This window comes from Lissotriton helveticus, chromosome 3_1, assembly GCF_964261635.1.
Source record: "Lissotriton helveticus chromosome 3_1, aLisHel1.1, whole genome shotgun sequence".
In the NCBI taxonomy this organism is placed as follows: Eukaryota; Metazoa; Chordata; class Amphibia; order Caudata; family Salamandridae; genus Lissotriton; species Lissotriton helveticus.
Window position 1 is genome coordinate 1,052,681,498 of NC_136061.1, and position 14,582 is coordinate 1,052,696,079.

Genomic DNA, 14,582 nt, shown 5'->3' on the forward strand with positions numbered 1-14,582 from the left:
AACCAAGCTACACCAGACTGAAGAGCCCCCCACCAGGACGAAACAGGTCATGGACTGCTTGTGTTCCAGGTCAAGGAGAAAGAACCTGGCCTCGGGTTCTGTCTGGACTGTTCCTAATGGGGGAGGACTGAGACTGATTTTCATATGGCTGGGTCCAAAGTGAGGTTGCATGGTGTTCAAAATAAAAATGGATTTGGATGCGCCCATAGTAATTACCAATTCTGAGATTAGTTCAAGCATTCCATCCATTAGTTTTTTTTGTATACATCATCCCTAGCGCTATCACTCTAGCAAGGCTTTACACCAAATAGAGGGGCTTATTTACAAGCCCCTTGTGTCGCTGGTACGTTGCATTTTGCTGCCCCATATTTAGAAGGACACATAAATCCACCCTGCGTGGCTTTTCGCGTCCTTGTAAATATGGCCAATTTTCAAGCACCACTTAGCGTGAAATGGGCGTTTAATGAGTGTTGCTGTAGGTGTTTCCTGCTGTTGGTGATGGATTAAACCTACATCTGTTGACTGGGTGTGAGTGTTTGATTGGTTCAGATGCTCCGTCCATCACCACCCCCTTTTGTACCACTTTGTTCGCCATAAGTTGGCAGGGTATGCTCAGACGTGAGTCCCTTGCTCACTTTGCCACTGGATTCAAGCAAGCCGGGCTGAAGACGGCTGAAATGCCAGAAACAGGTCCTCGGAAGCTTTTTTCCGGTCCAGGGAAGGCATGGCTGGGCAGTTTGGGCTGGACTGTTCCCATGAGGCACAGGGTCAGACAGTTTTGCATATGGCCATGTCTGAACTGGGGTGGCAGAGTGGGCTAAAGAACGGTGATGGATTAAACCCAGATCTGTTGACTGGGTGTGAGTGTTTGATTGGTTCAGATGCTCCATCCATCACCACCCCCTTTTGTACCACTTTGTTCGCCATAAGTTGGCAGGGTATGCTCAGACGTGAGTCCCTTGCTCACTTTGCCACTGGATTCAAGCAAGCCGGGCTGAAGACGGCTGAAATGCCAGAAACCGGTCCTCTGAAGCTTGTTTCCGGTCCAGGGAAGGCATGGCTGGGCAGTTTGGGCTGGACTGTTCCCATAGGCACAGGGTCAGACTGATTTGCATATGGGCATGTCTGAACTGGGGTGGAAGAGTGGGCTAAAGAACGGTGATGGATTAAACCCAGATCTGTTGACTGGGTGTGAGTGTTTGATTGGTTCAGATGCTCCGTTCATCAACACCCCCTTTTGTACCAAGTAGGTGTTTCCAGGCAATGCCCATGGAATCTGACACATTCACAGATTTACAAGAAATAGTAAACCTGGTAATGCGCCAGAATGCTACCCCTCCCAAAGGGAGGCTAAGGGAGGCGCGATGAGGCAAAATGTTTTAATATCTCCTTGATTTCTCTTCTTTTTCAATGCATGCTGCATTTTGCAGCACACATAGAAAGAGGAAAACACCTCTTGTGATGGTTTTTGTGCAGGAAGGTGTCCCTTTCTGTACAAAAACAATCTCCCCACAATTCATGCACCCCTTTTTTTTACTGGCAGCTTCCCTTTCCAGAACTATTCATAATACCACACAGTCTCTGAAAGATCGCCGCATTGTCAAAAGTGCATGGTCTGGGGTTAATTTTTAACAGCAATGAAAATGGTTTCACATGACGGGAGTTTCTATGGGCTATAAATCATTGTAAGTTAAAAAACTACGTAGAGACTTAGGGGCTTATTTACAATCTCATTGCGCCACCGGTGCGCCACTTTTTTTGACGCACCGGTGATGCAATGGGATTATCCATATTTACAAGGCCATATAAAGTCCCCCATCGTGACTTTTTATGGCCTTGTAAATTTGGGCCCCTTTCACACATTACTTTGTGTGAAAGGGTGGCTCTATGGCTGTTGCTGTGGGTGATCCCACGCAACATCAATGGAACTCGACGCATTCCTAGAGTACAACGTTTTGTAAAACTGGGAATGCATCAGAATCCTACGCCTCACCGAGGGAGGTGTAGGAATGGCGCAACAAGGAGAAACACTTTCATTTCTCCTTATTTTTTCCTCTTTCTATGCATGTTGCATTCTGCAGCACACATAAAAAGAGGGAAATGCCATTAACAATTGTTTTTGTGCAGGAAGATGATCCTTCCTGCGCAAAAACAATCATCCCCGCAGTGCAGGCACCCTTCCAAAATGACGCAATGGTGCCTGTGCTGGCATAATGGCAGCCAATTGTGCGCCAGCGCTGGAGAAAGCACAGAGATGGGTCGTATTGTTGTTAATAAGACGCATCACTGTGCTTTGAAAATGACACAGCATGGCACAGCTAAATGGCTTGTTGCTCTGCTGTATTATTTTCTTGTAAATGAGGCCCTGAGTGTTTTTTTCTGAGAGACAAACACACCTGATAATATTTAAAAGCGCACTATCACCACAGGAACGTCACTCTTTGTGACATTCCTGTGGTGATAGGGGCTTCGCCTTATTTACAAGGCAGCACTAAGCCACTTAACTTGGCGTAACTCCTCCTTGTATATAAGGGGTGGGCAATGGATGTTGCGGTGGTCGTTCCACCGCAACACCTATTGATTTTGATGCTGCCCCCTATTTACAACGGTGGCATAAATAGGAGGCAGTGCCAAAATTAAGACCAGGGAAAACCTGGTCTTAACATGGTGAAACAAGGGCAAATGCTTTGTTTCTCCTCGTTTTTGCTGTTTCTATGTCTGCTGCTTCAAAACAGCAAATCGCCATAAATGATTGTTCATGTGCAGGAAAGTGTCCCTTCCTAGACATAAACAATCTAAAAAAATGACGATGTGCAACTTCTATGTATGCTGCACAATACGGCACATATAGAAGTTACATTTTGCCATTCTGGATTGTTAATGTTCAAAAAGGGACATCTTCCTGCACATAAACAATCATTTCCCCCAATCCAGACACCATTGCACTATGGTCAGTGCTAGGGGAAATGCAAGGGTGCGCCGCAATTTTGTGAATACGGCGCATCGCTGCATTTTCAGAATGGAGAAGCGTGGCGTTAGCAATGTTTGCTTAACGCCACACTTCTCCATTCTGTTGTAAGTATGCCTCATTGTCCCCTTGCCCTAGAAAGTGATTTTTATTTCTGTGAATTTAAAGTCGTCAGGCATCTTTATGGACTTTTTTCAATTTGATAACAATGCAGTATTTTTGCTCTTTTTCCCTTGCCAGCTAATCGATGGGAACAACACAAAGAATGTGAACGTCAAGTTTCTTCGATCTAAAATCGGAATTGTGTCTCAGGAGCCGGTGCTGTTCGATTGCAGCATTCTTGACAATATTAAGTATGGGGATAACACCAAGGACATCTCCATGGAGAAAATAACTGAAGCGTCAAAGAAGGCCCAGCTACACGACTTTGTAATGTCTCTTCCTGAGGTAAGCATACCCTCTTGTAAGTTGCTGACAAGAGCTTTTGCAAAATTGAAGAGCAGATTGGGTTGGTGCCTTATAACCGAAGGGAGCCGAGGCACCGACTATATGAAAAAGACCATGTGGTCTCTAGAGATGAAAAAAATGGTAAACTAGATCCGGACATAAACAAATGTTATGAGGACTTTATCTGTTTAATAGTTGCATCGTTGTAAGGTCCGTTTCTAGTTTACCTAATCCTTAAAAAACACTTCTAATTACTTTTGGTATTTTGCATCTGTTCACATGATGTACATTACCTTTTCCGTCCATTGTTGCCTACTTGTTTTGCTTCAGCTTCCAGTGATAACTTCATTTTGTTATCATATTGCACCATTATGTGAGTAGCGCCACAATCCTGAAAGGAATTTTTATAAAGCGGGTACCGATGCTGGGCACAAGCACGGGTTATAATTATTGTGAAAGTCCTACAAAAAGAAGTAGGGTGACTAACCAAGTTCTGCAGTATGCAAGTGACATCATGGCGCATGACATCACCGTGCCTGACATCACGGTGCGTGACATCATATGTGGCATACAAGGAAGGAAGTGGCTAAAGAACCCAAGATCTCACATAAAGTGGCATCAAAAGAAGTGACATCAGATCTTAAGTCCTCACAAATATGTTTAGCAGATCTATCATGATCACATTTGAGTACATTACAATATTTAATAAATTAGATTTGCATTGGGTTTGTGCCAAAAAAGTGGCACAACCCCGGTGCAAAGTCTAGGCCTCAATTTATACATTTATTTTTTAAAACCCTGCTACAAAGGAGAAACACAGCATTAAATATTATTTCCTTAATTGTTGCAGAGTCTGCATTTTAAAATATCTTATGTGGTTAAGGCACCTGCTGTAGAGATCTTTGTGTACCCAGTAAATGTAAGGGAATAATAATAGTAAGATGACTTGGGAGGTTAACTTATTTGCTGGAGAGATCTTTGTTTTGTCTAGTACCAGTTTTGAATTTAAGTAGCATAGAGAGTTAATATGTCTCCTGCAAAGCACATTAGGTAGCATGCAAATGACAGATTTTCCTTTTATGGAAATGGGTTAATGGGTTACTGCTTTCATCACAGAGATCCTTTCGTTACACGCAGTTCATAAATTGTAATCCTTCTAATATAGCACAGAGAGCTATGAAGGACATATAGCTCCGACACCTTGTAACCTTCACTGTCTTATGTAACACATCCTGTACGTTGATTTACGCACATATGATTTATTGACAATGCATAATGTGTACTTGTGATGTCAAGTGCTCTGATACCGTCCAATGGGATTAGTAGCACTATAGCTCTACCAAAGATATACAACAAAGTAGTAGTATTTAAATTGTTATTTGAGTGGATACTGGGTCTGACCAACACATCTGACATTCTTGCAATGCATGAATATGTCTTATATACAGGGGCTGAACTTAGTCAAAAGTATGCCTTGCTTAAGTATCCGTGAATTGATAAGCTATGTGCCGCTGTATCCCCTCCACTGCATTTAGGTGTGAGGCTCCCGATAGATCCCATCCTGGAAACTCCAACAAAAGCAAGCCCTGATGTCCCCTTAACTTCAGCCTTTGTTTTGGACCAGCTGGAATCTGATAAGCCCCCTCCCACCGTGCACGTTGCTGCTCAGAGCGAAAGCAGCCAGCATGCAGACGCTGTTGAATGTGTTTCAGGGTCTGGAAATTACACTGGGACAAGTTTAGCACATTTCTCTGGGGACCACCTCTTGGTAGGGTAGATGCAGCCGCCCTGTGAAAAGAGTGAGTAGACGACATCTACCCGCATGTACCCTCGACTCGTGCCCTGGTTACATTCATGTACAATACATAGGATAGTGGCATCGGCCTTGGATGAGTAAATCAATGCTGGGTGAAGGGTGATGTGATGTACAGGGGAAAGTTAGTGTGTCATGTGGCATTCAGTGGTCTACCTATGGTTAATGAGGATTGGTGCTGCCTAAGTGGTTGATAACTTGTTTCCTGAAAAACGAATCAGTTATAATCATTTTGATGTTCACAGAGCTTTTTAGAGGATGTAGGAAGAAAGTAAGATTGCAGGGCCCCACTTGAGACTAATTTATATATAAGGATCACTATTTGGGCAGTTTTACGGATCTATGGTTATTGATTTGTTTTGTGTGTTGGTTTATCAGAACAGATTGCGTTAGGAACAACGCACACGTATTTTAACTCTGTTCAGAAGCTAGGGAGATGGGGACTGGAATAAGCTACATAGGATTAGACAAGAAGTGTTGACAGTGTCCCAAAGATCATCACTAGCTTTCAAGGGACTGAATGAGGGGAAAGTGATATCTTTGTGTTTAGCGAAGGAATGGTAGCAGTGAAATAAACCCATGAGGATTAGTATAATTCAGCAACTAATTTGTTTTCAAGAGACTCTGTTAGGAAAATATTAGGAACATGATGGAGGTAATATTCAGGAACATAGACATGTGTCCAGCTACATCAATGTTATGCTGGTACTTACACCACCAGTGAAGAGGCAACCTCACTATTGCCCTCAACATTTGCATCCTTATGTGTTCTGCGTGAGGGTAGTCACTGGATGGTGTCCGCAAGGTGTGTGCCATGTTAAGAGAAGAAGGAAAGGGCCCACACTGTGACAGGTGTCACTCAAGCAAATATATTGGCCATCCCAAAGGAAGGCAACAACTAATGATGACCAAAGAGATCACACAGTTGGACCATTTGTAGCTGCACAGAAAAGTGAAGGTGTTTTCCGGGTCCTCTCTGGTCTCACAGCACACACTTTGGTGAGAGCCATTGTTCCATTGAGAAGAAATATCCGAGGAAGGTCTGTTTTATTCTTCTAATAAAGACCTGGGCTGCCACACCTCCAGCTTGAGATGCCATCCATGGTCCCTGGGAGTACAAGTACAGCAGATCTGATAGGATCTGCCTGACCACTTATGTACATGTGCCCTAGGTGCTGGTGGCCTTCTTTTAGCTGTTGGCATCTATCGCAGCTTAAAGACCAGACCAGTGGTCATACACAGGTGAAATAAAAACAGCCTTTTTAGGAGGATGTGTAATGTACTTTGAAGGTCGATTTTCTCAGGTAAGATTAAAAGCACTGGCCCACAGAATGACTGGCTTCTGCATTTCAGTCTGCAACTAACGGTAAATCACTGAAGCAAAGTGTTCAACCACTTACTGTTACAATTCCTATTTAAATCAAAACCCATTTCTAATAAGCTACTGCCTGGGTTCAGCCCTTACCGCAGAAGGAAGATAAAAGTGTCCCATTCCAGACACCACTACTTTGAAATCTTGTATAGAAGGATATCAGGAAAGTGACCCAGATGAAGGCACCAAAAAAGAAACAAGTATTGAAAGACCAGCATGGGTAATGGCTACTATTGCGGTGGACTCCAGGGGCCTCATTTATGAAAAGTGACGCATCGCTGCGTGAAAACAGCGATGCGTCACTTTTCATTGCGCTATCCTTGCGACACCAATGATGCGTCATATTTACAGTATGACGCATCTTGTCGCAAGGAGTTACAGATACGTCAGTATTTCTGACGTATATGTAGGCGCAAAAGTGACGCATTGCTGGAGTGTGTCACAAAAGTGACGAAACTCCAGCAATGTGTCCTTTCACATGGGGCAAGCCCCACGTGAAATGGCCTGCGTCAGTCTTACGCCTGCTGTGAGGCAGGCATAAGATTTTGACGCATTTGAGTCCTAGAAGTGGCGCAGTGAAATCTTATAGATTTCACTGCGTCACTTCCATTACCCTTTCTTGCGTCAAAACGCCCCCCTTGCATACATTATACCTGGCGCAGATATAATGTGCGCAGGGATTTACAAAGTGACGCATCTACCTAGATGCGTCATTTTGTAAATATGGCGCAACAAGGCTCATTTTCTACGCCACTGGTGCGTCACAAAGAGTGACGCACCGGCGGCGTAAAAGTGACGCACGGCCTCATAAATGAGGCCCCCCATTCTCACTCAGAGCAATGCGCAGAAAGATTAGCCAGGGACACAGTTTGAGAGATGGACCCAGCAGCATTTGAGGTTTTGTATAGAGTGAATATCTATGAAAGATTTAGGGGGTTGCTGATGGAGAATTTGAAAGGATGTGCATTCCATCATGAATTGCGGTAGGGGTTCTCTTATGCAGCCTTTTGTAAATAGCTTCTTAGAAATTACTATAGAGTCCCTGAAATGTGTGTGATCCAGTGACGCAATTAGATGAATTTAGCTAGGGGTTAAAGAGCTTTCAGTGGTATCACATGCCGAATTATTGAACTATAGAAAGAATAATTTAAAAGTTGTCAAGGTATCTATTCATGGATAGTTTGTGGGCAGCATTGTAGGAGATAATGTCACAATAGCATCTACTGTCGGTGGATGTCAGTGCAGAGCATCACATATCAGCTGGATCTGGACTGTGAAATACCGAAAATGTCAAAAGTAGAAACAATGCAATCTTCCATTATTGTCTTGTATTTATGGAATCTAAAGTAGTTTCATACCTGCAGGGGACATGTTCAGTTGAGAATGTTTAATAAATGTGAAAAAGATAGCACTAGTAATGGAACCATTTAAACTGTTTTTCAGAAATATAACACCAACGTCGGGGCACATGGATCTCAGTTATCTCGTGGTCAGAAACAAAGGATTGCTATAGCTCGTGCAATTGTCAGGGATCCTAAAATCTTACTATTGGATGAAGCAACCTCTGCGCTCGACACTGAAAGTGAACAGGTCAGTGCTTTTACAACTGAAGAACATGAACCCCTTACTTTATGACATCTATCTCTTGCTGTCCCATAAATATTCCCTACACTCAAGTGCTATGAACTAGCAGATTAGCAGATTGTCAGGCATAATACATTTTTCTAAGTGCACTCTGCCTTCAGCAATAGGTAATGAGATTTTTTTATAGCAGAATCAGACACGTTTTTTTTTTTAGAGAGATCCGCAATTTCTGACACTGAAACATTATAATACCGAGCTTCTTTCTAGTTCTGTCTTCTTTGTTAACTCTGCCTTTTAAACAACTGGCTCTTATTCTGCACCTGAAAGCTGTCTCACTGTACTGACATCCTTTAAACTACCTTTAGTACAGCCTATGGGCCTGATTTAGATCTTGGCAGAAGGGTTACTCCATCACAACGGTGAAGGATAGCTTCTCGTCCACTGAAATGTAAAACTCATTATATCCTATAGGATTTATATTTCGGCAGACTGGATATCCGTCACCATCGTGACTGAGTAACCCATCCGTCAAGATCTAAATCCTGCCCTAAGTTACTCCTTCTTTCAATACCTTCAATTCAGCAATGGAATTGGGACAACAAAGAGTCTGACTATTGAGATGGGTATACACTAGTCAATCGATCGAGCACGAAGCACACACAGGGTTAATTTATGGAAAAAGGAACAACAAAGCAATCTCTAAATCACCTTAAAATATCTCAGCCAACCTATCTGCATCAAGCACACTTATACCTCCTGCAAACCATTCTGTAGGGAATCAACAAACGAAGATTGAAACAATAAACAGACTGAGCTATTCCATTACCTAACTAGCAGCAACCTTTTTCAAGAATTCTAAGAAGCGTTTTTAAATGATTGCCCTGAAGAAGGTCCTGGATGCTCTCTTTGCTGATGTGTGTTAAATACCAAAAACAAAGGTTCTCTTGAAAGGGCAGCTTCATCTGTTTTCCACGGTGTCGGAAGCTCAAGAGTTTTTGCACCAGGTTTCCCTAAACATAGTGAAGGGAAAGAGATGGATTTTGGTTATTGAGGATATTGGGGGGGGGGGGGTCTTTTTTATCTCTCTATTCTTTTTCAGGTAATTGATGTTGATATTTTCAAGATCGTCGATGTGGGAGGGGGCAAGGGTGCAAGGGTACAATGTCATGGCACCAATCTTAGATACGTTTTCAATGGGAGGCGTGGGTGTCTGCTTCGGGCACGGGGGGTACATAGGGGCTTAGAGGGAGGGCAGTTAGGGTGGTGAGGGGAGCACTGTTGTATTTGGAAAAAACAGCAGATATATTCAGGGCAAAAAGTGGTGGTAAAATCTGTGAACTGTGGGCTCAGCAACAAGAAGGGTGCTAAATGCTATAATGTTTTGTTTCTATGATGATGTCTTTGGAGAGAGAAATGTAGGGTTAGGATCCTCTTATGTGATGTCAACGGACTAGCAAACAAAAAAAAATAGCAGATTAATGGGTTAGTTGATATGTCTTTCGCCAGAGTTTCTTTTTGTACAGGACATGCTTTTAACCCCTTCAGTGCTAATGACAAGGGTAACTCGTCATGGAGTTTCCATTGATTTCAATGGAAATTCAATGAGAAGAAGTAGATGTACCTTAGCATCCAAGTGGTTAAAAAGTAATACTCCAAAGCAGTCAATCCCCAGAAGATTTTCTCACACATTTTTTTGCGTCTGCACAGGCGGCAGTAAGTGGCGTTGCAATTTTTGTAGGAAGTAGCATTGACTGGACTGTGATTCGGGATCCATTCGGAGGGTGGTTTTGGGTCAACGTAACAACTAGTTGTCAAGACTTACATTTAATCAATTATTATGGTCCTACACAACTGATGAGACAAACTCCCATTTAGAGATCTTTGATATTGCCTTGGGGGCATCTGGGCCTTTGATCTATGGTGGGGATTTTAATTGTATCCGGAATCTGGCTAAAGACCCCTCAAATAATAATAAACAACAGCTTAAACCCAGAATGAAAAAACAAATACAAGCCTTTAAGTCAAGCTTTCAGCTATTGGATCCCTGTAGAGAGGACCACCCAGTAACCAAACAATATACGTGTTTTTCTCATAGATTTAGAACAGCCTTTCAAATTGATTTCTTTTTAGTTTCAAAACCATTAAATAGGTGGCAGTCCGGAATTAGGGCTAATGCTTTTCAGATGATTCCATAGTCTACCTAGCAATAGTGATAAGTTTAAATCATATGAACAGACCAAGACGGCAACTGGATAGATCGTTGCTCTTCAGTCCACAATTGGTAGCCAAAACTAAACAGTTCATTGCTGAGTTTTTTTATTATTAATCGGAAATTGGCCTCTTTATTTTTAATTTGGGAAGCTCTTAAGGCCACTTTAAGAGGGCGAGTGATAGCATACAAAAGGAAGTCAAAGAAAAGATGGTTCTCAGCAGATAGCGAGTCTCCAGTAAGCGCCATTGGTGCTAGAGAGTGAAATGGAGGGATGGAGCCTGTGGTTGATCAAGTAGAAATGGCAAAACAAAATCTCAGAGACTTCTTTATTTTAGAAGAAATAAAGAATTCTAAAAACCTCCAACAGAAAATTTATGTGTACAATCAGCACACTGGCAGGTTCCTGACTTGGTCCACAAGAGTTCGGAACAAAAAGGCAATAATTAAGTCTCTAGAGAGCCCTTTAACAGGAAAATTAATCCATGATCAGGAAGAGATTGCAAAGTTCTTGGTACAGCATTACACAGATATTTATCAGACTTAATATATGATGCCAATAAGTCAGATTCAACAGTACTATGAAAAAATGCCTAATTTATTCGAGTCACTCTTCCAGTTAATTTTGGAGCACATACCACCCACCGAGATTGAACATGCTTTGAAGCAAATGCTTAATCCCAAAGCATGTGAAAACAATAGTGTTCCCACAGAATTTTATAAGTGAGCTTGTGGCTTTTTTAGTAGATCTGTTTAGCTTTATTAAAGGAGGGGTGAGATCCCTCCCACGTTTCAAGAAGCTACAATAGTCTCTTTCCTTAAGAATGATAAAAGTCCAATATTTGTTCATTCATGTAGGCTGATTAGTCTGCCTAATTCGGACTATAAATTGTTTTCGAAGATCTGGGCTGTTCATATAATGCCTGCTGCACAGCTAATACATATAGATCAAAGCAGCTTTATAGCAGGACGGTCAATGGCATCAAGCATCTATTTTCTAATTCAGGCCATAGATTATTTTTCAATGAATCATATCAAAGCCCTAATCAAGATGGTCGATGCCAAACAGGCATTCGATCAGGCGAATTGGGAGGCCTTATTCTATTGTCAGAATCTTAATCAGAATCAGAATAAGCTTTATTCGATATTTACATAGAATATCATAAAAGCATTCAAAAAGAATTTAAATTAAAAGAATTTCTCACATTATGACAGTTAATTACATTTTCTATAAGAAAAAAATCTTTCGACGGAGATCGTAATTAAAAACATACTAGTGTACAATAAGAACTTTAGCTGTTTTAGCAAGTCAAGTTATACCTGCTAACGTAGTTCTAAATTTGAGTAATAATTTTAAAAAATATCCCATTTTACATATAACATCCTTGTCCTCCAGCTCTTGGAGGCGTTCAAAAGCGTCTCTGCAGGACCTTAGGCCCCATTTTCTCAAGAGAGGTCTCAATAAAGATTTCCGTGGGGTGGTATAATAGGTGCAAAATAATATAGAGTGGATATTTGATTGGGCCGACCTGTGATCACAAGGGCATAGGCTCAGATTTCGCGACCAGTCATTACATTTCGGAAAAGTTATTAGGCGAAAAAAGGAGCCCAGCCTAAATCTTGTAAGCAACATTCTTGTATAGCAGGAATTATCGCTAGACAGGTATTGTTGTAGCCCTTTATTCACTGTAATCCTTTGATAGGCCTGAACTGATTTGTTTAGTTTCTGGGTCGCCCACCTTTTGGCTTCTAGGTGATCCAATAGGATTTTTCTAAGTTCTTTTCTTGAGATATTCTCCAGTGTCGCTGGATCGGAGTAATATTCTGGACGATCTATATCTTGGAACATCTTTTTGACATGTGTAAGCCATTTCATATGTTTTGCTCCCTCCAGTTTAAGAGTGTCCATTATAATATCGCGATTAAGAGCAGTCTCAGCAGTGGTCCAAATTTTGTGCCATAGGAGCGGTGGCTCAACTTTGATTAGATCTATAATAAATGGTAGGTCTAATTCTATGTGCATCATATAGACTGATGTAGATTTCAATGTCGCTAACAGGTATCTTAGGAAGTTGTTTTCTGCCACTTGGATTGATGAGATGTCATTTTAAATACCCCAGAGGCCAGCCCCATAGATAGCTGTGGACACACACTTGGCTTTATAGATCTTAATAAGTTGTTTAACTGGCCTCCCTCCTATTTTACTTGAAAAGTCACGTATGCCTCCAATTGCTCTAACGAAGGCAAGTTTCCTAGCATTAACAGCGGGATGCCATAATACCTTCCTGTTTATAGTTATACCAAGGTACGTGAAGTTGTCAACTGTCTCCAGTTTTTGATCCTTGATGAAAATGGGGCAAGGAGTTTTCTTTCTGCCCTTGCTACAGGCCATAGAAAAGGTCTTCCCGATGTTGACTTTTAGGCCCCTTTCATGCATATAGCTGGTAAATGCAGCAACAGCTCTTTGTAACCCCAATCTTGTTTGTGAGATGATAGCCGCGTCATCGGCGTACAACAAGATTGGGATGGATTCGCCTCCCACCTTAGCGTAGTCACATTCGATGTTTTTTAGGTGCTCACCGATGGCATTTATATAGAGGGAGAAGAGCAGGGGGGCTAGGATGCAACCCTGCCTCACCCCTCTATTGATGGAAAACCTTGGCGAGCATTCTCCTTTCAGGCCGAACCGGACCTTGGCACCAGTATCTTTATACATTTTCATGATAAAAGCAAGAATTGATGGGTCCATCCCTAGGCGATCAAGAATTTCCCACAATTGGTCATGGACCACACAGTCAAAAGCGGAGCTTAGATCTATATATGTTATGTAGAGACTTCCCCTCTTGATCTCCACATATTTTGACATAATGAGATGTAAGTTTAAGCTCTGCTCGATTGTACCCCTTCCCGTTCGGAAACCATATTGCAACCTTGAAAGTATGTTCTCCTCTTCTGTCCACTTTTGTAAGCGTTTCAGAATGATTCGCCCTGCGATCTTCATGGTGGCATCGAGCAAGGAGATAGGCCGATAGCATGATGGTAAATGCCTGTCTCCTTTTTTATATATGGGTATCACTATTGCTTCGGCCCAAGTTGGGAGTTGGCCAGAGGCGTTCGCTGAATTCAGAACAATAGTTAGTATTGGTGCCCACATATGTATCTCGGCCTTAAAAACATCTGCAGGGATGGCATCCGGACCGGGAGCCTTCCCGGACGGACTCTCCCTTATTGCTTCAAACACCTCTTCATATAAGAACACAATGTTCGAAATGCTTTTGCTCCTAGAGGGAAATGTTAAATGTGTAGACAGGGTAGGAACGAGAGGTGTGCCATTGACGGGACTAGGATTACTGTATAATTCTTGGAAATGGGCAGCCCACTTTTCACCCCCTATTGCGAGGTCCAGGTGTCTCTTAGTTGTTTTTATCCATGGGAGTGGCGTGTTTAAAAATTTCCAGAAGGCTGAGGAGTCCCTATTTTCACTTGTTGACAACAGAGTCTGCCAGGCTTCTTTCTTAAGAATATTTTTTCTGTTTTTAATGGCCAACTGGTATCGGAGTCTGGCTTGTCGGATCTCCATAACTTGTTTAGGTGTTATGTGGAGGATTTTCTTGAGAGATTTTAAGGCTCTGGTACACTCTTTGTCAAACCACCCTTTCGGGGAAATAGGGCCTTGCTTAAACTGTCTTGTAAGTAGCGTTTTCAGACTCTGTTGAATTTTCAAGAAGGCTTCCATAATTGCTTGGGGATGTTCTTCGGGGGACAAGCAAATGTGTATCTCTTTCCATCTCACCTTAAGTAAATTCTTAAAAAGATTCGCTGGATTAATTTTTTCCCATTTGATAAAATAACCATTTAGGGTGCCTAGTCGTATAGGTTGTTCATATTTAGGACCGGGATTTCCCTGGCTAGTGGTAGGAAAAGGTAAGACAATAGCTATGGCAAGAGGATAGTGATCTCCAAAAAGGTGGTCCAAGGTGTCCCAACATGATATGTAGGAGGCATGCACCCTCGAAAAAAGGATGAAATCAATGGTGGAATTTACTCCTCTCCCATGGTACGTCGGTTTAAATGGTTTCGAAGGGGATAATAAAGCATTTGCAAAGTCTAAATTAAAAGATGCCATAAAATTATTTATTAGTTCCCCTGTATTTGTGTGGACAAAATGATCGGACATATCTTCCTCTGT

The 14,582-nt window shown here is 42.0% G+C and overlaps 1 protein-coding gene across 1 annotated transcript in view; it reads left to right on the top strand.

Annotated features, from left to right (window-relative positions):
- Positions 1-14,582, top strand: part of ABCB11 (ATP binding cassette subfamily B member 11) — a 574,638-nt gene that overhangs the window by 543,697 nt on the left and 16,359 nt on the right. The window contains exons 27-28 of the mRNA XM_078681619.1: positions 3,209-3,415; positions 8,044-8,190. Coding sequence (XP_078537745.1) covers positions 3,209-3,415; positions 8,044-8,190 — 354 coding nt within the window. The remainder of the gene's footprint in view (positions 1-3,208; positions 3,416-8,043; positions 8,191-14,582) is intronic.